Source organism: Mus caroli, unplaced genomic scaffold (assembly GCF_978045245.1).
Source record: "Mus caroli unplaced genomic scaffold, Mus_caroli_1 scaffold_4, whole genome shotgun sequence".
Classification (NCBI taxonomy): domain Eukaryota; kingdom Metazoa; phylum Chordata; class Mammalia; order Rodentia; family Muridae; genus Mus; species Mus caroli.
This window is the reverse complement of record NW_028227259.1, coordinates 155,233,716-155,257,562: the sequence shown is the minus strand read 5'-3', so window position 1 is coordinate 155,257,562 and position 23,847 is coordinate 155,233,716. Positions and strand designations below refer to the sequence as shown.

Sequence of the window (23,847 nt, the reverse complement as noted above, 5' to 3'; positions counted from 1 at the left end):
TACCTTCTTTTCATGGACAGTTTCCCAGCTCCAAGGTACTTCATTATACATTTTTCCCATACTAGCACAGACCTGAGTGATTACAGGAATTTGAGTATCTGACAGATATATCTTTGAGTTTCTTGGCCTCCAGATCTTCAGTTTGCTTTTAATAGGGTTACTCATGCCTTCCATCAACATTCAGTGAATGCAAACCATTAACAAGACCTTAGCCTATGGACTAGAGATGTGGACTAGTGAGAAGGCTCAGTATATGCAGGCCCTGGCCAAGCCTGGTAACCTGAGCTACATCCACAGGACCTACATGGTAGAAGGAGAGGACTGACTCCCTCCTTTGACTTCCACGAATATATGCACACACACAATACAAAATAGACAAATGTTTTAAGAGGTTTTTTTGTTTTTGTTTTTGTTTTGTTTTGTTTTTTTAAAGAAAGTACAGGTGTGAAGATTCGGTCTAGCATCCAGCCTGGTGTTATTTATCTATGATGTCATAATTTAGACAACATAATTGTTCAAGGATACTTGTAGCTTGGTCTTTTATATAGTTATAGAATGAGAGGATGGAGAGAGAATTAAGGAGGGAGGGGAAAGGGAGAAAGGGAGGGAGGGAGAGAGAGAGAGAGAGAGAGAGAGAGAGAGAGAGAAAATGAGATTATTTCTCCACGTTTCAAATTTTGATAGACCACATGATGCAGAATAGAAAGTAACTGGCCATCTTTGACTTCTCCAAGATACATGGTTTTCTTCTTGAGCAAAATGTGAGCACTGGCCGGGCGTGGTGACGCACGCCTTTAATCCCAGCACTCGGGAGGCAGAGGCAGGCGGATTTCTGAGTTCGAGGCCAGCCTGATCTACAAAGTGAGTTCCAGGACAGCTAGGGCTACAGAGAAACCCTGTCTCGAAAAACCAAAAAAAAAAAAAAAAAAAAATGTGAGCACTGCATGTAATGGTAGAATAATCTAAGTAGCCTCTGCAACACAACAATCACACAGAGAGAGGGAGACAGAGACAGAAGGAAACAGAGAGAGACAGACACACAGACCGACACAGGCATATACACAAAGAGGCACGCACACACACAGAAAGACACAGCCCGAGAGTGGAATACCCACTAAGAGGCATGCACACACACATGTGCACACACAGAGAGAGCAATGTTTGTAGGCAGCAAGCTTTCCAGGCCCCAGGATCCTATCTAAAAGTCCCAGGTTAAGGACTCCCAGACCATGGAAAGGCACTGAGGTCCCAACCCCTAGCTGAGAAGCTGTTGGTGGATATTGGTTCCTGGAGATGGTAGTCCTCTTTCTTGGTAGGTGGCCTGGGTTGTAGTGAACAATCCCACATCCCTGCACATAACTGGACTCAGTAGTTGGACTCAGTGAATTTTTTATGGGAAGATACAGCATTGGGAGGATGACTTTGGAGGAATTAGAGGTGCGGGAGTAGGGATGGATATAATCAAAATATATCACATGTGTCTATATAATTCTCAAAGAATACATTTTAAAACTTATTAGTAATTGTAAAACAAGGTTCTAGATCATCCATTAGTCTGACCAAGACGGATTTCCTATCTTTTTTTTTTAATTATGTGCGTGTGTATTTACTTGTTATTTCTTTGGAAAAACGAAAAGTTCATGGAGAACTATTTTCAAAAGTTTCTGTTCTACAGTAGTTACAGTTTGAGCAGACAGACAGCATTCATTATAATCTTTTAGACACAAACTCAAAATAGTTCTATGGCATGAAGGTAACTGAATATCAGTGTACTTGCATGATGTCTAAATGACTTTGCATGTTACATTCTTACAAAGCAGATCCGAGCACAGAACCCTAGTGTATTTTCACAATAAGGATGGACTTGGTAGGATGCCTACCGGGGAGACTCGGGACCTCTTGCTGAGGTCAGTGACCTTGGGCCGCATGTCAGCTCCCAGCTTTTCCAAGTCACTAATCCCCGGGAAGCCCTCTTCCTTTATCATTCTTACTCATCTGTTCAGATTCTCCTCGACATGGAAAATCAGTGTTCTGACTGTGTTTCCCTTACTGAAGCCCACATGTCTGATAGAGAGCTTTTCCCCAAGGTTCTGCTGTGTTTGACTCTGTCTTAAGACATCTTTGACCTTGAGATCACTGTGTATAAGGCATATGGAGGCTAATATTTTACTTATTAACCAATAAGCACATTGTACATTCTAATAGCAAAACCACCTTCCTCGGACTGGCACTTGTATTCCCACAGTCACAGCCATTTAGGAGAAGCCTTGCTGCAGTCTTCAAAGTGTCACATCTCATTTATAACTCCCCACACGTAATACAGCCTTCTGTGGAATACACAATGACTCATGTTAAGTGCCTTGTCAGAGGAGGAACTGGATGTAGGCTGACAGGTGCCACGTGGCCACAGGGCCCTCCAACAGACACACATATAAACCCATAAGCACCTGCCGCCAGGAAGGCATGAGCTCTCGAGACTCCAAGGCTCTTGACACGCAGACGAGGGGGCTCTCCACGTAAAACCATCTGAGTCAAATGTCACGTCATCTGCTGGGTTTTCATGACCACCTAATCGAAATGCACACCCTTTGCTGTGTACCCTAGAGAACACTGCAGTCCTCTCAGGGGTGTGCTTCCCTGATTTGTAAGGAAACCTGTTTGTCTTACCTGCCTGACTTTGACCCCTTTCTGTCGGAGCCAGGCAGGGTTCTACAGCCCTTAACAGAGGCTTTCTCACGAAGGCACTCCACAACTGTCTGTAGGATGAATAAATACCTCAATGCCTTTCGTTTTTGTTTTTAGGACAAATGAAGAGCTAAGTGAGCAGAGGTAGGGGTAGTTAGAAACACCTCTGTCTATTACAGAAAAAAAATCAGCATTTCCTCCATAGTAAGAGTAGCAAAGGCTACTCTCCTGTACCTGTGGGATGGCTTTACAGTAATGCTCTGAGGAGAGTTCTGTCCAGCTGAGGCCTGTAAATTAGCCTACCCAAGGTCAGGGAGGTCATGAGACCTGAGGCTGGAATTTAAGCTGAGCCTTCCCTTCCAGCCAAGTCAGCTTTGTTCCCTCCCTGCATCCCCCTTAGTCTGCCTGTGCCCTCAAAATCAGGACTGTTTTTTCTGGATAAAGTGGCAGACTCTCTTTACAGATGAAAGTATATGATTGAATGAGAAAGAAAACAATGAAAATGAAGCTAGAATACATCGTTTGTTTGTTTGTTTTAACTTCCCTGGAAAACAGTAACATTAGCTTTGCATAAAAGTGGGATCACCTTCTCTATTGAGATGTTTCTGATGTTCACTTTTGCGAATTTGCTAATTTCACCAACAGGGGTCATATTATGTGTTTGAATATCTTGAATACAGACTTATGGAGTCTGTAATCTACCAGCGTTCACTTGTTAGTCTTTAAATTTTCCCTTATTTAGCCTTGTTTGTTGGCTTTCTCTCTCTCCTTTTTTTTTTTTTTTTTTTTTTTTTTTTTTCAAAGCAAACCTTGAGACTTCAGCGGTCGAGAAATATCAGTCACACACCTAAAGTGAAATTCATCCTGGAAATTATGTAAATGCACGTACAGGAGTTCAGAGATAAGGAGCAACTATTACATAATGTATCTGCTGCCTGAATACCTAAGAGTTCCAGGACAGAAGAGATGGGAACTCGGTCCACCCTTGACCTTGAACTTCCTCACTTGTGTTAGTTTAAGGCATCCCTGTGGCATCATTGAAGCAGAGCTCCATGCATAAACTTCCACTTGGAATTTCCTCTGTGAGTCTGCTGAGAATATAAATCAGAACCATATGAGATGTGTCCTAATCCAGGATGTAAAATAACATGGGAAATGTCACCCCAGAAAGTACCCTGTGACATTCATTCATTAGGACACACATACTTTCTTTTTCTCTTTTCCTTAGAACAAATGCCTCAGGGGAAATGAATTTATTTTAAACTGGGGAGTGTGGAGGCCTTGGATGATAAGAAGAGAGGGTCTTAAATTAATGGCAGTGGAAATATTATTTAGCCATCTAGACTATCTTTCAATAGAATATTGAAAGGATATCTGTTGGAATTGTCAACTGAAAAAATAAAGATTTATTAGTAGATTGTATAAGGGTAGACAAGATGGCTCAGCTGGTCAAAGACCTTGGTGCTAAAGCCTGCCAGGCTGTATTTGATTCCAAGAGCTCTCAGTGGAAGGAAAAGACCAACTCCTGAATGCTTGTGCTGTAGTACACTCAAATTGCTTTTGTTCTCTCACTTGTGTGTTTTCTCTCTCTCATTCTCTCTCTCTCTCTCTCTCTCTCTCTCTCTCTCTCTCTCTCTCTCTCTCACACACACACACACACACACACACACACACACACACACGCTAGCTAAAATAATTGTTTAAGGGACTGGAGAGATAGATGCCCCACGGTTAAGATCTCTCACTGCTCTTCCAAAGGACCTGCATTCAATCCTCAGCACCTGTACTGGGCAGCTCACAACCATCTGGAGCCCAAGCTCCAGGGGATCTGGCGCCCTCTTCTGGCCTCCTCCACAGGCACATTCTTACACACACAATTAAAATTAAATAAGTCTTTAAGATTAATAAGATTGGGGGATGGAGAGATGGAGAGGCTGGAAAGATAGGTCAGCAGTTAAACATGCTGGTTACTCTTACCGAGAACCTGAGTTCAGTTCTGAGCACCCTTATGGTGCCTCAGAACTAAACACAACAGCCCCAGAGGATGCAATGCCCCCTTCTGGCCTCTGTGAAAACTGCATTCATGAGGAAGATAGCCCACACACACAAACACACACATAATATAAAAATAAAATAAATCTTAAAAACAAAGAATGGGTGATGAAATATTTTATAAGCATGTGACTGGCTTTGGAGAAAAAAAATACACTTGTTCAGAGCCGGGCGTTTCTGTTCTGACAGGATGGAATTAGGTGCCACAGAATAGTATGTGTCTCTGAACTCCCAGGTTTCACCTTCCTCTGGTCATGACCTTGATGACAGAAGTGTGTTTGTTATGAATCAAGGAAAGGGTTGCTTAAAACCATGGTGAGATAAGACAGGTGTTTATAAATGGACTTGATGTTCTGAAAAACGTAATGATTGGTAATCTTAAATTGGCCCTAAATAACCTGTATTTTAGCTTCCCATCATTACTTAGAATATCATATAAAGAAAGTATTATACAGAAAATCATATTTGTATGTACACACACACACACACACACACATGAATTATTCAGGTATTTGAAAACATCCAAACAAACTTAATACAGATTCACAAAAGTGCAGGAAAAAATAATGGATCCTAACATCAGGCGAAATTGAAGGTGGAGAAAACCATAATATGCTGCCTATACCTGTAATTTAGTTTATAAAGCCCTCCTGGGAGAAGGGTCTGGGGAAGTGTGTAATCTTAACGAGCACTTTATTCACGGCCATATAGAGATGAAATGGATAGCCTGGCATTAATTTGGACAGAATCCGCCTCGTATCTGGCCAAAGAAATACAGATTTAATAAGCAGGGCCTTCACTTGGGAAGTTCTCTGTAAAGGCGAAGGCGTCATTTGCCTTAAGTAGTGCATTCATCATGAACCTAACTCATTGGTATGAATTATCCTAAACCTATAACTACGATCCTGTTGAAATCTTAACACCTTCCAGATACCATAATACTGGTAATTGTATAATTGTATTCAAGGAGACATCTCGTGGTAACTGAGCCATCCCTCACTGCTAGTAAGACCTTTAAGAACTCAATGCATGCTTGCCGGTTCAATGGAAGAAGAAGCCACCATTCCCCAAACCCACTTTCCTGAATCACTCCTGTTAAATGGTTTCCTGAACACTTAGGAAGTGGCTGCTTCACACTGGAGCCAGCCCAACTGTGAAGTTTGCAGGAGATTTGTAAGGACAGTGGTTGTGAATATGCCAGTAATAAACCCTAGTAATAAAGCCCAGAGTAGAGGAGCTCTAGTTCCTCCTAGCCAGCCAGATTCCTGATAATTCATTCTAATGTGGCTCTGGTTTGAATTTTTAGTTATTTAGAAAGACTACTTTTGGCCTTTGGGATAGCTAAGAAAGACTGTGTGCTATGCAGCGAGAGCATATGGACCCCAATGTACTTAAAGCACTTAGCTAGGCATTTCTGTTTTGATGGGAGCACCAGTTTTAAAAAATGACAGGGCTGGAGAGCTGGCTCAGTGGTTAAGAGCACTGACTGCTCTTCCAGAGGTCCTGAGTTCAATTCCCAGCAACCACATGGTGGCTTACAACCATCTGTAATGGGATCTGATGCACTCTTCTGGTGTGTCTGAAGATAACTATGGTGTACTTGTATACATTCATTAAATAAATAAATAAATAAATAACAATAAGTCTGTAACTTTAAAGGAACTCTGCAAACTTGTGCAGCAGATCCTTGGAGCCCAGTAAAGCTCTTGCCTTGACTAGGACCATCCTGAGTCTGGTACAGCCACTGTTTGCACCTATGTCACTAAGTAGTAACTCCTTTAAGCAACATTGTGTAAATCTTCTCTACCTCCATAGATGTTCAGCCTTCTCCACCTTCAGTTGGCACTGGGGAGGACTTACTGAAGCGTTTTATCTCAGCTACATTGGTAGTTATAACCCACAGCAAAATGCAACTTGGTGGTATTCCAGGATCACACATTTAACAAATCATTCCCAACAAAGTAAGTTTCACGTTTTTATAAATAACATCATTATATGGGAACATCTTCACAGTGTATACTTATGTTTGTGAGCAGCAGTCAAGCTAAGATATTATGATGTCACCACTCAGGCAGATAACATGCATTAAATTATGTGTTGGTAATAGGACAAGAGTTAATTCTTCTTAGATTGTACCTTTCAGGTTTTCTTCGATAAATGTTTTTAAAACTGAACCTGTACAATTATTTTTTAAAACATAATACTGTTTTGTAAAAACATATCACTAGTCAGATGTTTATTTCTGTAGTGCCTTTATTATCATACCCACAGGAATATACAGCTTTCTAGCTCTGTTGAGATAGTGCCCCCTCCAATAGGTCCCCTTAACCCCACCCCCACCAAGTCTGTCTATGAACAGATTCTCTGTCTCACTCTAAGCAAGAGGCTGTAATTCAGGTGAGGAGTCACACTGAGCACAGCAGAACTTGTATCCAGGTGAGGATAAGCCTGTGACTTCCTGTGGAATCACAGTCAGGTCACACAAGAGAGTACCCAGCCAGTAAACAGTGGAATCACAGTCAGGTCACACAAGAGAGTACCCAGCCAGTAAACAGATGCTTACTGAACTTGTTGCATAAGCCAATCAGAAGCCTGCTTGTTTTTTGTACAGACCAATGACTAAATGAAAAGCCAAAAAGCTAAATTGTTTTCAGCCCCCAAATGCAGTTGACATGAAACCATAGGGTTCCTCTGTTTACACAGTGAGAGAAGGCTTTTTAGGAGCACAGGTGGTGTGTGGTTTGGGCGTCAGGGTAGTCAGCCTCCCTTAAACAAACCAGAAGAGGTTCTTCACATAAAGAGGTTCTGCTTTGAGAACCGGTCAGCGTTGACTCATCCTCTGTCCCTGGTACCCAGGCTATGTATGGTCTCTGTCTGTCTTTTATCCACTTGGGGGCTGGCTCTGTCATCTGACAAGAGAAGCATAGTTTCTGTTGGGTTCATGTATGAATAGGGTTTGGGGCATTCTCCAAGAAAACATTGCACAAAATTAGATAACTGCTGTAGAAGTAAATGATATTATTACCTGGAATACTTACAAAACTGATATAGGAGGATCTGGGAAGAAGGCTCCATTAGTAAAGCACTCAATGAGTAAGTTTGATCCCAGGACATACTGGTCTCAGTGGTGCATTCCAGTACAAAGACAGTAGAGGTGGAAAGTTCCCAAGGGCTGGCTGCCTAGGTAGTCCAGCTAAATGTTGAGTTCTCGATTCAGTGAGAGAGACAGACATTGTCTCAAGCAACAAGGTGGACAGCAACAAAGAAAGGTCAACCTTAGACCCCCACATTCTCACACTTGTGTGTGTGGGTATCTGCACACACTGCACACTTGAACATGTGCACAGCCATATTAACACGTGCACGCACGCACGTGCACACACACACACACACACACACACTCCATACTTAATTCTGTAAAAGTCCTGCCATGATACCTGGCCAAATGGACTACATCCTCCCCATCAAAGAACAATAATTCTTTCAATTTCTCTTTCCATAACATCAGGTACTTGAGGTCTACTTCATAAACCACTGAACAACAACATCAAAGATAACAGAAATAACTCAGGAGTCCTGGGAGCACAGTGAAATCTCACATAGTGCTACAGGTCCCACTGTATCACCCTGTGTTGGGGGAATAGCCTTTCTGTCCCACATGGTCAATATCGGTTATTGAATCAAAAGTCATGGCATATACTGGGTTTAGACTACAATCTGGATTTCAGCATCCATTGGGACTCTTGAGTCATATTCCTGCAGGTAAAAGGGTACATCTCTAGTCCAATGTTGGTAGAGGTCTGTGGGCCCTTTTGTCCACTGGCATTCTTGGGTCCCACCCCCACATAGCTTGTGTTTTCAGCAAGAGAGCTGCGATGAGTTGACCCATTCCTGGAGCTGCTACAAGGACAGGTGAGGGCTGAAAATGGGAACAAACAGAATAGTCCGATGTGATTTTAATGGCGCAAAATGCTTTTGCATAATACATTGATGATTACTAAGAGCACATTAAAGAATAAATGCCCACGGCTTTCTTCATCAAGTGTCATTTAGATCCCATTAGACAGAGCCTTGTGAAATGACACTGGCAATATGACTCCCTTCTAATTTTCCTGTGTTTTGGCCACTGTGAAGGCCCTGGGGAAATAGTGTTTGTCTGATAGGCATTAGAAGGGACAGTGGGTGAGCCATAGACATTGTAAGGTGCCTCTCCAACTCAGCTCAATGGTCAAAGTGAAATTTCATGGTGGGAATTATACAAGATAGCTTTGTTGATGGTTGGTGGGTTTGTTTTGCTCTTTGATTGAGATGTCAAGATTTTAGGCCAGCAGTCACACTCCCTTCTGTTCTCCTCATATTTTCCTGCCAAGCTGCCTGAAACTGGGTGCATAAACAAAGCTGTTATGCCCTTTAAATGAATTGAATCCTTTATCATTACGTAATGACCTTTGTCTCTTGATAGATTGTAACTCTCCCTGCTCTCCCAGTTTCCACTTGTCTAAGATATTAGTAACTCATCTCACCATAGTGACAAAATTCCTGAAAGAATGAATTTTAGAGATTGCTTGGCCTCACAGTTTGAGGGGATCCAGTTCAGCATGGCGGAGAAAGGACTGCCCATATCGGGACAGTCTGGGGAGCACAGAGGTCAATGGAAAAGAGGCTCACCTATAACCCTAGTGCCAACCCCACCCACCCATCCCCCAGTGACCCACCCCCTGCAGCTCGGTACCACCTCCTAAGGTTCTACCATCTTCCAAAACACCACCACCATGTGGTGACCAAGCATTCATGATCCCTTAAGGCACAATTCCCATCCAACCATAATGCAGTGTCCTTTCTATTCTCTCATTTTAAACCCTATGTGTCCTTATAACCAAACAAGTCCTCCAGTAGGAAAGTGTCTTACTGAATGAATATTACTGGAGAATGCAAAGGAACAGTGAGTGTTTGGTAGACATTTAGGCAAACAGAAAGGCAGTTGTGTATGAAGAGCGACTGTCTAAAAGACCTTCTCACTGTGGCTTGGTGAGTGGCAGTTTCTAGTTTGCTATCATTTACTCCTTGCAATTCAGTGATTTGAGTATGGAACCTAAAACCTCGTCGTAAGAGGTTTAAAAGCATAGTTCATTTGAATGGCTAACAGAGACAGGTTCTAATTAAGGTTTGACTATTTGTGTTTGTGTATGAGTGGTATTTCAGTTCATTATCAACGTTCCTACTAGGGGAAAATAAACTGGTTTGGAGAAACTTTATGTGGAATCTCTCTACCTTGCCTCCGCCCATCCCTCCTCCTGGCCATAGTTCTCAGTCCCAGAGATTTTTCTAGATAGACCCCTGCCTCTCTAATTTCCCTACATCTTGCTATCATTTAGTTCCAGGGGTTTAATGTCCTGTGTTTACCTGAATTCTCAATTTCCTCCAAATCCCCGTATGCTGTAAAGCACCTAACTTGTAGGTCTCCCTGTGTTTTCATTCCCTGGTTCTCTGGGACTTTCTTGCTTAAAGCTATGATTTAATCATAGCACAAACAAAAGTAAAACAGAAAAATGCACAGAATTGCTGTGATTCACTAGAAAATGTAGGATTCTTTGATTCCTTACCCACTCATATAACTGAGCTTAAATTAAGCGAGTCTGGAAATCTATTTTCTCATGTCGGGCCTCTGTTTCATGCTGAACTAGGCAGCAGGTCTGCAGCTTGAAACTGGAGACGAATACACAATCCATGCTGGTCAGAATTAGCAGAAACTTCTCAACTCAGACAAAAACCAGAACTTGAAAGTTTTCTGCCCCTGGTGTGGGAACAGATTAGGGATACTGACAGATGGAAGCACATCTTTAGGGGCTAAGATCTGGCCTTTGGTTTGTTTTTTTTTAATATAAATTAAATGGATTTGTCACGTCAAACATGATGAGCCTTTATTGTGAGAGGACCCAGTCTCAGGCCTGTGGCCCATGTTAGATGGGTTTTGTGCAAAGGATTCAAGAAAGGTCTTTACTGGAAGTTTTGACTGCAGAGGAAAACAAGCGGAAACTCACTGACCGAGCACCCCAGTGGTCTAGGAGAGCTTTGGTTGGGATATTTCCCTGGGCTTTTTACTTCTATTTGGAGAAACTGAACTTTTGACAGATGGACTTCTTTTCCCTAGGCTGATGTTTATCTAAGAGTGTGGTGGTTGAGAAATAATCCAGAATTCACAAGGTCAGAGAATGGCCTGGTTTACACACGGTCTCTCCGCCCATCTCACCCCAAATTCCCTCAGGGAGGGTTGCTGGTGTATCCATCCCACAAATTCTCACCCAAAGGACCCACCAGCCTTTTGGGTGTGGCCCTCTCCATTCTGGCAACTCCATTAGACTCAGGTCTCAGGGTCCTCTTCCCTCTGCACTCTGAGTTTGAAATCAGTCCAATATGCTTGACCAATGAGCATCTTCATGCAGTGCACTGGGAATTAAAACCATCGGTAAGACTGGATTTTTGTAATGCCTCCGTTTGTGAGAAAATAGACTCCTCCATTGTGTTTTTTGATCCTGAATGGGAGAGTTAAAGTAAGGCTGAATAAATAATCTCAGGCTTATCTTGGAAAATTGTAAAGGACCCATTAAAAAGAGGATTATAATTATTATAATAAGCCATTCTTTTCCTCCCTAGTCACCTAATTCCTTGGTACATAAAGATGGTATTTTTCCCTAGGGGACACTCAGCCTTTGTGTTCTGCCCTGGGAGGCTGGTTATCATCCATAACTATGGCTCCACAGGGAAGATAGCCCAAGCACACACGGAACGGTGCTTTGCGTGGCCTGCACAGTCTTGGCATCCTCTTTCTGGGTAGACTGACTTACACCAAACTACCTGGGAGCAGTGTTGCCTTGTAATGACTTGCACGGAACACACCAGAAGGATTGAGGTCTGCTTGTCATACTCACGATGTTCTTTTTCTTGTATGTTTTAGAAATCGAGGCGAAGGAAGCATGTGACTGGCTCCGAGCTGCCGGGTTCCCACAATACGCTCAGCTGTATGAAGGTATGTGAGCCTTTCCCTCCATTCTTCACAGAGAGAACTGACGACTGAAACCCCGCCTAGGGCTCACCAGGGTTCGCTCTGACATGTGGATTTCCTTCCCTCCCCCTCAGCCTCTGCAATACTAAGCTCATTCTGACACAATTGGAAATGAGTCATGTCCCTGCCTCCACCACTACCCCTTCACCTTCTGCTTCCCCCTGCAGATTCCCACCCAGCTCTTCAACTTCTTCCCAGTATCTACCAAAACTCACTTTCCAGAACCTTTTGCATGTTCTTTCATTGGGCTCTGTTCTCTTGAGATTGCAATGAATACATTGTTAATACATTTCCTAGAGGTCTCAAAACTAGTTGTTTTGGGATAGCCCTTATTTTTGCTTATTTTACATAAAAACTGTTATGGGTCAGATGTCAGTTTTTTGAGTTTTGGGTAAGTGGCTTTTGTTTTGTTTTGTTTTTGCCAACATTATACTTCTGGCCCCTGATTCTTTATTTAAGAGCAAATAACTATTCACCATCTCAGTTACTTTTCTATAGCTGTAATGACCAAGGCAACTTATAAAAAAGAAAGTTTATTTGGGACTTAAGTTTTTGAGAGTCCATGACCATCATGGCAGAGAGCACGGCAGCAGGCGGGCATGGTGCTGGATGGCAGCTGAGAGTTTACATCTGATTCATAAGCTAGAGGCAGAAAGGGGAACATACTGGGAATTGCCTGAACTTTTGAAATCTCAAAGCCCTTTCCCACTGACACCCCTCCCCCAATGAGGCCACACCTCCTAATCCTTTCCAAAACTGTTCTACCAACTAGGGGCCAGGCACTCAAACATACTGAGCCTGTAGGGGCCATTCTCATTGAACCACCGTATTCATCTAGCTATATCTTATGTTGTCTAAAATCATGATTAAATCTTTGCTGTTTTGTAGATCATCCCTATGCATCATAAATCAGTCAGATCCCAGGTGTAAACAAGTGACACACTTGAGATCCTCTATGGGAAATTAAAGCTAGTAGTACTTATTACAAAGTTGTGGATAATATATACACAAAGGAGGAGCCAAGGGTGTAGAGTTATTATAGCTGTCACTACTACAGGCCCAAGGTAGAGGAGGTCAGAGCCCAGGAAACAAGAGCCTCACACATACCCCTGGAGAAAGCACACAGCTGGCCTTGGGAAGAACCAAGGGACACCTCCTTGCATTTCAGCCACGGCTGAAAAGGAACCAGAGGGCATGAGTCTCTTTGGATGTCATTCACCTTCACAGTGGGTCTCAAAGCATAAGGCAACATGCAAGATGGTAGAGTAGGTCTGAGGCTAAAATGACTGTACCTAGCACATGAAAGCATAGCAACTTCCCTTTCTAGTGCCACAAACATTGTGGTGTGTGTGTGTGTGTTTGTGTGTGTGTGTGTGTGTGTGTGTGTGTGTGTGTGTGAAAGAGACAACAAAATTAATCTATATGTACAGATGACTCCTGTCCTTTCACCAAAAGTCTCGAGTTTGCATTAAAAACCAAAATTTTAGTTTTTTCTACTTTGTTCATTTAAGTTCTGTAAGGACAAAGGAGGGTTAATGTTGGGATGTAGTTTGACACTTAGACTCTCTGACAAAAGTTTTCAGAGGGTCATACATAACCTGTTAGACCAGGAAGAAAAGGAAGAAAGGAAGGAAGGAAGGAAGGAAGGAAGGAAGGAAGGAAGGAAGGAAGGAGATTGATTGATTGCTATAGTTTAAATCTAAACAATCCCCAACTCCTATTCTCTACCAGCAATTTACTAATTAGGAAGGGAAAGCCCAGGACGTTAAGCGATCTCGGTCCTAGTTAGAGTTTCTGTTATTGGGACAAACACCATGACCAAAATAAGGAAATGGATGTTTCAGCTTACAGCTCTCAGGCCACACTCCATCCCTGAGGGAAGGCAGGGCAGGAACCTGGAGGCAGGAATGGATCATCCAGAGGCCAAGGAGGAATGCTGCTTATTGGCTTGCTCCTCGTGGCTTGCCCAGCCTGCTTTCTTATAGAACCCAGGACTACTAGCACAGGGGTGGCCCCACCCACAGTGAGTGGGAACCTCCCACATCAATCATTAATCAAGATAATATCCCACATATTTGTCTGCAGGCCAATACCATGGAGGAACTTTCTCAGTTAAGATTTCTTCTTCCCAAACAGGTCTCGGTTTGTGTCCAGACAAAAGAAAAACAAGCAGCTCACTGTCCTTACGTGGATGGATGGGAAATTTAAAAATCCCAGCCTTTCTGATTCTTGATGAATAATATATACATATACATATACATATACATATACATATACATATACATATACATATACACATACACATACACATACACATACACATACATATACATATACATATACATATACATATGATGCTATAGGTACTATGAGATTCAATGTGAGCAGTCCATAAGTATCTAAGATGTGCTATAGCTCAGAAATATGTACATGCCAGATGGCTTTATTTATATATATACATACATATATACATATATATATCACATAAATATAATGAGAACAGAGCTTGCTCTGTAACCGCTATTATTCAAAAACCAATATTCAGTGAATACTCACTCTTCTGCCGTAAAGTAGCCATCATGACTGTGATACTTTACAGTTGAGGGAATGTTACTTGTCCAGAGCAACACAGCAAAGAAGTAGTGTGTACTTAAAACTAGAGTCCCTGGGCTCCTGTTTTTGTTTTTGTTTCTTTAAGATTTATTTATCTAGAATTGGGAACAAAACACCCATGGAAGGAGTTACAGAGACAAAGTTTGGAGCTGTGATGAAAGGATGGACCATCTAGAGACTGCCATATCCAGGGATCCATCCCATAATCAGCTTCCAAACGCTGACACCATTGCATACACTAGCAAGATTTTGCTGAAAGGACCCAGATATAGTGGTCTCTTGTGAGACTATGCCGGGGCCTAGCAAACACAGGAGTGGATGCTCACAGTCAGCTATTGGATGTATCACAGGGCTCCCAATGGAGAAGCTAGAGAAAGTACCCAAGGAGCTAAAGGGATCTGCAACCCTATTGTTGGAACAACATGATGTACTAACCAGAACCCCGGAGCTCTTGTCTCTAGCTGCATATGTATCGAAAGATGGCCTAGTCGGCCATCACTGGAAAGAGAGGCCCATTGGACTTGCAAACTTTATATGCCCCAATACAGGGGAATGCCAGGGCCAAAAGAATGGGAATGGGTGGGTAGGGAAGTGGGGAGGGGGTATGGGGGACTTTTGGGATAGCATTGGAAATGTAATTGAGGAAAATACGTAATAAAAAAATATTAAAATTTTTAAAAAAAAGATTTATTTATCTATTGTATGCATATGAGTACACCACCATTGCTCTCTTCAGACACACCAGAAGAGGGCACCAGACCCCATTACAGATGGTTGTGAGCCACTATATGGTTGCTGGGAATTGAACTTTAGGTCCTCTGGAAGAGCAGTCAGTGCTCTCAACCACTGAGCCATCTCTCCAGACACCTGGGCTCCTGTTTCTGGGTTTCCCACTGTTATATCTAATCACGTGCCAGGAAGAGTGAGGTGCCGCTCACTGGGGACCATGAGGGATTCGGTCACTGGGAAATACTTTGAGTTCATCCACTTGAGTGGATTCTTTTTTATAAAGGCAAGGGGTTATGTCTTCCAATTGGAATGTCTACAGCTAAGTAAATATGTCAGTATGTTTAAACTTTTACTGTGTAGCCCATGCTCTAAAGAGAAAAAGATGTATGCCCAGAATGGGTGGAAGTGTCTGCTTCCAACCCAGAGGAGGATTTAGAAATGTTAGCTTCATTTTAACTGGGAAGACATGGGGCGTACAAAAGAGGAAGCCATGGCTGTCACAGTGACCAACAGAAAGTTGACCTTGGGTCATTATGTCAAGTGATAGCAAGAGGTTTTCCTATGTAAAAGAGGCACCTAAAATGAAAGCCATATTCTGGATTTTGACAGTTATCATCCCAGTTGGCATGAGTCCTCTTTTGAGGAATAGTCATGGACTAGGAATCTCTTCTTTTGTGGCATCAATTCAGGGACTTCAAGATGACTGAAAATTTTGCTACCAAAAGAAAAAAGGAAGGAAGGAAGGAAGGAAGGGAGGGAGGGAGGGAGGGAGGGAGGGAGGGAGGGAGGGAGGGAGGGAGGGAGGGAAGGAAAGAAGGAAGGAAGGAAGGAAGGAAGGAAGGAAGGAAGGAAGGAAGGAAGGAAGGAAAAGAAAAGAAAATCAGATCTGAGACTATTAAACTTAGGCTATTTTTGGAAATGTCCTTTTTGAAGGAAAAAACGTTTGCTAAACTAAGAATTTTATGAAGTCATCTGTCTGTGACCCATCCTGTGGTGAATAGGAAGAATGCAGAAGCTGTTCTTCATGTCCTCCTGAGGAATGTCAGATAAGGATGGACATAAAGGGCCCTTGGCATGCAATCCTGCCCAAGGTTAAGATGCTTGTTTTCATAGTTTGCACTTACACTGCACTCTCAAGAGCATTTTCTGTGAATAATAATAATAATAATCTGTGTGCTATTTTTAAATGCCATTAGCAATAACAATAAGCAGTAACTGTGATTTAAGATTTAAGAATGGTGATTTGTGTAGAACCTGATGGCCTGAGTTCATGTAGCCAAAGGCATAAGCCTCTGTCTTCTCCTTTCTCTCTCAGATTCGCAGTTCCCCATCAACATTGCAGCCGTCAAAAAAGACCATGACTTTCTTGAAAGGGACCTGGTAGAACCTCTTTGCAGGTAAGCCAGATGAGTGAAGTATCTTTGGTTTTGGTTTCTTTCCTTGGTCTGTCTCTATTTGGGCAGCATGAAGTTAAAGGTTGGCGTTAACAACTTAGGAAATATGTATATTGTGGTCACTGTTGCTGGTTGGTCCTGGTACCCTGAGGATGCTCAGTTCCTGTTTTTGTAGAGTTTAAATCTTAAACAGGGGCTTGGGGGGCACTTCAGACATTAGATTAGGAAAAAGAGTAAGAGGAAGAGAGAAGAAAAGACAGAAGAAGAGAGAAAAAAGAGAAAGGGAGGATGGACATTTCAGAGTATTGTTAAATGCCATTTTTAAAATGTGAGTTAATGATTAGGACAGTAAGGAGACAGCACAGATGAGGTGGCAGAAGGATTCAGGATGGTGGGTCATCTCAAGTGTTGTCAGGGCAACGTCTGAGATACCCTTTGAGGATGTTCAACCTGACCTAAGTTTTTTTACATATATAAAGTCAAGTAGTTATATCTTCAAATCAGAATACGTAAGACCAAGTAAATACACTGACAGATTGACTTATTTAAACCTTTCTCATGTAATGAATCTTTTAAAGAGGCAGAAATGTATATATGAAGAATTCTCTCCTCTCAAGCACTTCACAGAGTAGTTGTAGAAGCCTGGGTGAAGCAATGAGGCATGAGCAAACGAACAATAAGAAACCATTGAACTTGGGCTCATAATTGTAAAGATCCGATAGAATCTGTATTTTAGATAATCAAATTCCGTGTGAAAGGTCAGTTGTGGCTATAGAACTTTGTAGTTGTGTGGCTAACACTCTGGGAAGAGGTCAGAGCTGGGGTAGGTGTCAGCGCAGGACACTTTCAGTCTTCGGGCCACATAGAGAGGACTTGGTGATCCTATACTGATAACCTCAGTCCACTGATCTTCCTTATATGTCCTGCATTTGGTAAGCATGACTATTTAATGATGAGCATAGAGATACCAAGGCATTCCCAAATAGCGTAAATAATCTTAGGTTTGCTGGATCCCCGACCTCAGGTTTTGTGCTCTGAGCTTGCTATATGACCAAAAAAAAAAAAAAGATTTGTGTTCATCTCTGCTATTCACAAAGACAGTCCTGTGTGTCTGCTTAAGTTTAATGTATCAAGCCTGTCAGTTTAAAAGAGGAAAGAATTCTGAATCATAAACTTGGGCTGGCTGGCTGCTTAAATGCACTTGCCACCAAGTCCTGAGACCCACAAAGTGGGAGGAGAGAACCAAATCTCGAAAGCTGTCCTCTAGCATCCATACGTGCACATGCACACACACACACTAAAATACATACATACATACATACATACATACATACATACATACATACATAAAATCATATATTTGAGTGGAATGAGTGGACACAGACTATTTAGGCTAGAAGAGAAACATGCACATGTCTGTGCCTTCGTAAGAACCCGTGGGGTAAATGGATGACTTCCTTGTGATTCTTCCAAAGCTCTGACTTGGAAGAGTTCCATTTCCGCTTCTCCATCTGGAAGGCACACCTGCAGCATGAACAGATCCTTCCGGAAAAACATTCATTCCACTCAGGAACACGGGCTGCTTTTTCTCTAAGTGTTGAGTATATTCCTGTTGGCTGGCATTTAAAAAAAAGTAATTTCTATTTTCAAAATTATATTTCACTATCTTTTTCCATTAAGTCTTCTAAATTTATTTTCTATAAATTGACTTATATTTAGCATTAAACACACACACATATATTCAATATGGACTAATACCAGTGTGCAATCAAGACTTGACAAAGTTCCATCCATTGCTCATGAAGCCACCATTTCCCCTACTCCCAGCCCCTGGCAACCACAGATTTATTGTCTGTGCCTATATTTTGGCTCCATCAGGACATAGCAGAGATGACATGGAACAGGATATGGCTGGTTTTGTCTGGCTTCCTTCACTCAGTGTAATGTTCTTAATTCATGTTAATTTCTGTTTCAAAAATATATTCCTTTCCACTGTACAGAAAGACTTCGGGGTTCTCCAGTTTGAGGATATAAAGACACCCTAACATTGATATATGTGGTTTGTGTGAGCGTAAATATACATTTCTTTTCAGTAAAATCTTAAGGATGGGACTGTGGGGGCTCAGGACAAATCTGTTCTATCTTTATAAAGAGCTTCAAGTGGCCCTGTTCTTTTGTATTCCTGACAACATACAAGGGTCCAGTTACCTGGCCCTTGGTAGTATGTTTTTGTTTTGCTTGTAGACATTCTAATTGGTATCCGGCTGTGGTTGCGTTGTGATTTTAAATGTTCATTTTCTTAGTGACCAATAAAACCAAACATCCTCCCATGTCTCACCAACCTACCTTCTCCTGCAAAATAGCTATTCAAGCTTTCTCTCATTTTTAATTGAATAATTTCTATTCCTGAGTTTTGAGAGATTTTGTTATTGTTATAGATACCTCTTGTCAGATACATTCTTGTAAACATTTTCTGCCAGAATGTAGATCTTTTTCAATATTACCATAGAATGGGAAAGGTTCTTAATTATTCTAGCCAAATTTATTTATTTCATGTATATTTAAGAGTGTATCTAAAAATGACCTCCTGAGATGAAGTGCTAAGTATGTTATCCTGTGCATTTTGAATTTGTGTTTATCTTATAAGTACAAGGCCTGGGCCAAGATTCATTCTGTGTCTGACTGTTCCAACTACTTGTTGAAAGGACTGGACTGCCATCACCTATGTGGAAGTCAAAGGACAACTTGTAGGAGTTGGTTCTCTCTTTCATCCTCTGGGGACTGGGACTTGAACTCAGGTCGTCCTGCTTAGTGGCAAGTGCCTTTAGCCACTGAGCCATCTCACTGGCCCTAAATTGATGTGTGGATTAGTAATCAGCGTACGTTTAGGTCTCCCGATGTTTACAACAGCAAACTGTAGTTGGCAGCACAGGACGTGGACTTGATTAATACCTAAGAGTTTCATGGTTCCATTGCATGCTGCTATTTTTACATCCAGGGTTTATTACAAGAATATAATTTTTAATATGTTGATACCCAAAAAAATCTTTCTAAGCTGTTTTATTAATCCTTGTGAACAAGCATTTGGCTGGAAGTGTGTGAACCTCCGTTCTCAGGGTGCAGGAGCTGTGGGTAAAATAGAGGCCAAAGGAAGAGTCACACACACCCTGGGTGGATCAAAGGAAGCAAGGGTAGGTAGGCAGCCAAAGGCAGCTGCCTGGAGAGCTAGTGGGGAATTGTTTCTCTTCACTGTGAGTTCTACACAGTACAGATTTCCTGCCTCGCAAATACCAGAAAGCGACAGAGTATCTCCCGCCAGAGGAGAATGGGGATGCTTTAAAAACTTTTGAGATTAATGGGCAGCTGAATAGAAACTTGCCTATTCAGAAGGTAAGTATTGATTAATGCCCAGAGAGCCGTAAGGGGGTGGAATTCTATTCATGTTCTTCTTTGTGCAATGCATTTACAAAGATAGTGGTTCTTTTCTTAACTTCTGAAATTACATCTGTTTGCTTATTTGTCTGTGTACTTGCTGTGTGGCAGGGGCACCAGAGGACATCTTTATTAGAAGATGTCCTTACCTCATCCCACCATATGGGTCTTGGGAATTGAACTTGGGTCCTCGGGCTTGGCAGCAGGCACCTTCACCTGCTAGTCTGTCCTGCCCACCCCTCTGCTTTATTTTTAAATCTCTATGAGCTGTACAGTTCTCATGGTTGTTTGAAATGCTGAGGCCATGCAAAATGGTAGAGGGAATTAAAGCCAGAGGGAGCTCCTTCCAGGGAGACAGGAGAGCCAGAGTCCCCTGCAAAAGGATGTTCACCACTGAGATTTTACTCACAAGTGGCAGGTTCACTTCTCAGATCCCAGTTTACTATAGAATCATTGGACAGTGTAGCTTAAAAATACAGCTCCTATTGAGAGTGAGACTGCCCAGAAGGAATCAGGGTAGATGCACAGCTGTACGCCACCTCCTTTTCTGAAGCTCTGAGGTTTAGTCCCCAGAAGGAAAGCAGATTTGCTGCCTTTGCTGAAAGCGTGAACCCCTGGAATGGCAGCTGAGTTCTTTGTGCATGGTTGCAGGGATGACTACAGGACCAGTGTCCAGCAGGCACTGTGTAGATGGCTGCTACTGCAGGCACAGAGAGCTGTTTCCAGTATTTCAGAAGCAACTGTTAAAAGTTCTGCTTTCCTGGGTTGTGACTGATTGGTGACTGAGAGTCTCTTCCTCCGTATGTCACGGAAAGTTCACTGCAAATCCAATTATCTGAGTGAGCTGGTTGGAACGTTAACCCTATGGGACACCTGGAGGACACACAAGGTGTCAAAACAGCTTGCAAAGTTTGTCCTTTGGTGCAAATCACAGCAGGCTGAAGCACTGGGGAGGTGAGACACTCCCTTCTGCAGTGCTGGGTTGTGGTATTCACTGCAGCTGGCTGCAGACATAGGCCTGGATGCTCAAACATGACCTTTGAATTCCTAAATTAATGTGAAGATAGCAACTCATCTGCATAATGCATGTTGTTAATATATGCTAATTAATTATAGCATATGACAAATGAGGGCATGGGCTGTGTGCGCTGTCGCGTGTTGATGGACCTAGCTATGACTACCCAGTGCAGCTTTCCCCAGTGTTTAAATAAATGAGAAGTGATGAGGGGCCTCTCAAGAAGCCAGGAGCAGTGAGAGGAAAGGATGCAAGGAAGAAGGATGTTACAGTTCACTGCCGCACACCCCCATTTGATCCAAGGATGCCAACAGCGTTAATATTAAACAATGACAGTCTCTGTGAAAATAATGCAAACCTTTCCCTTTAAAAATATTTGTCGTAGAAAGGGCTGGAGAGATAGCTTAATGGTTAAGAGTGCTTCCTGCTCTTGCAGAAGACTCAGGTTCAGTTCCCAGTACCTACGTGGTGGCTGCCAACAATAACTCCTGTATACCAAGGGATCTGATACCCTCTTCTGACCTCCATGGGTGCCAGACACATAAATGCTACAGACATACATGCAGAACACCCATATACATAAAATGATGATAATAATTGTCTTGTGCACGCTGATACAACTCCTTTCTGACTGCACAGCCTGCCCAGTTTCTCTCTCTCTCTCTCTCTCTCTCTCTCTCTCTCTCCATTGACCTTTGGCCCTGATTTCCTCCCACACCCCAGCTAAAGGCCAGAGGCAGATCTAGGGTTTAAGCACTAGCACAGGGGTGATTTCTCATGCAGTCAATCCTTGGGGGAATAGCCAAAGGGAAAGCAGAGGGAGGCACGTCCATTCTTGCTGGCTTCACAGTGGCATGGCGACAGTCATTTGCTTACTTCAAACTCTATCTCTACTTCCCTTATCACATCCCATCCTACCCCAGACACAATGAAGCCTTCCTATGCCTGGCCTGTGACTTTTGCACACCCAGAGTCTTGGGAATTACATAGCAGAATTGTGTATTCGGCACAGAGCATCCACTCTGTTCTCCGCAATGTGTGCTTGCCAGACTCTCTCAGCACCAAGCCCTTTCCCACGCCCCGTGGCTGCAGCACATGGAAGACCCCATGAAGGGCTGGGCTTTGATCCCAGGGTTGGGAACACATGTTCACTGATTGTGGTTCCTTGAATGTCTTTGAGGTTCCCACCCAGAACACTCCTTAGCTGACAGGGTTCCATCCACCACCCTGACAGGAGCCAAGGGTAAGAAGTTCAGGCAGTTGGAACGGAATCAGAATGGTCTGGAAGAGATGAACACCTACCTCTGCTTGCTATTCCTCCCATGCCTTTGGCGAGGAAAAAAAAAATCACAGGAAACCAGCCATTAAATCAATGTAGGAGACCTCGTGAACCATCTAAGGTCTGGCAGTGGAAATGTCAAACCAGAGCCTAAAGTATGAGGAAGGAGGAAGAGGACCTACTGTTTTGCTGTGGTCGCTAAGGGAGGAGCAGACAGCCTGCCCTGTCCTGGGGCTTCTCTACAGCATGAGTCAAGCCTGGGAAGCTGCACCTAGCCCCTCACACTGACACTCTTGCTCTCCCTACACTACCAAGGCACAGCCCCAGCCTCCCTTCTTGACCACTGCCTGGCTCCCACTCTGGTCCTCTGGGCGGTGAGGGACTTCCAACTCCACATCACTGGACTGCATCTTACTCAACTGCACATCATGGGTACAGATCCTTGTACTAAATAATAAATAAGACTTCAATAATTATTTGTTAAGTTTAAGAAATAACCTTTCAGCCCACAAATTATTATATTGTCCTTTGGTTAGGAAATATATGACGATAAACTCTTCATTTTCTCTCAAGAATAATTTAAAATGCTGTCCTTTGCTGAAGACTTCCTCCTCTTCCTCTTCCTCTTCCCCCACTTCCTCTTCCTCCTTCTTCAGGTAGGATCTTACTATGCAGTTGCGGCTGGCCTAGAACTTGCTATGTAGACCAGGCTAGCTTCAGACTCACAGAGATCTGCTGGTCTCTGCCTGGGATTGAAGGTGAGCATCAACACACACAGCGTTCCGACTTCCTAAGAGAGCTTTCCGTTGACTACTAGCTTCTGGCTCTTAGTGCCTGCACTCTTTCAGCCCTCCTCCCTCCACCCACTCAGTGCCGCCCCACCCCCACAATGGGTAAATAAATACAAAGGAATGAGTGGATTTACAGCACCTGTTCTTTCTTAAATGCTTAATCCTCCTCTCATGAGTGCAAATTCTCTGGCTTCTGAGATGCCACCTTCGGCTGGTTCTTGTTGATATACACTCAGACTTTCACCTTCCCAAGGCTGGCTTTCTTCCTTGGCCCTAGGTTCTGAACACTGGAATTCACTGTGGTTCTAAATTTGTTTCCCCACCCGTTGATGTCCATGGGATCACCATCCGTACATTCACCCAACCCTCTCTTGACCACTTTGTTCTCTATCCTTCAGGTTTCCTTTTTCTTTCATTGAATATAGATTTTTATATATACAGTATATACTGATTATGGTTTCCTCTCCCCCAGTTCCCCCCCCCCAGATCCTTCCCAACATCCCATCCACCCAAATCTACACCCCTTACTTTCCCACTCGGTCTCTCATTAGAATACAAACAAGCACCTCATACGTAATAAAAAGATAAGATAAAAAACAAATCAGAATAGGACAAAACAAAGAGTAGGAAAAAAAAAAAGAGCCAAATAAAAAGTACAAGGAATACAGATAGATACAAAGACAGGCATGTTCCCACACAACATGAAAACACAACCATAATATATAAAAGTTCAACCATAATATATAAGCAAAAAAGATCTGAAAGGGAGAGAAAAAGCAAACAGCATAGTGAGT

At 42.7% G+C, this 23,847-nt stretch overlaps 1 protein-coding gene across 15 annotated transcripts in view; it reads left to right on the top strand.

Moving 5' to 3' along the window:
* The window catches only part of Stard13 (StAR related lipid transfer domain containing 13), a 199,974-nt gene that overhangs the window by 129,292 nt on the left and 46,835 nt on the right, over window positions 1-23,847 (top strand). For all 15 annotated transcript variants that reach the window (XM_029477493.2, XM_029477491.2, XM_029477489.2 and 12 more), the window contains 2 exons: window positions 11,693-11,764; window positions 16,458-16,539. In XM_029477493.2, coding sequence (XP_029333353.1) covers window positions 11,693-11,764; window positions 16,458-16,539 — 154 coding nt within the window. The remainder of the gene's footprint in view (window positions 1-11,692; window positions 11,765-16,457; window positions 16,540-23,847) is intronic.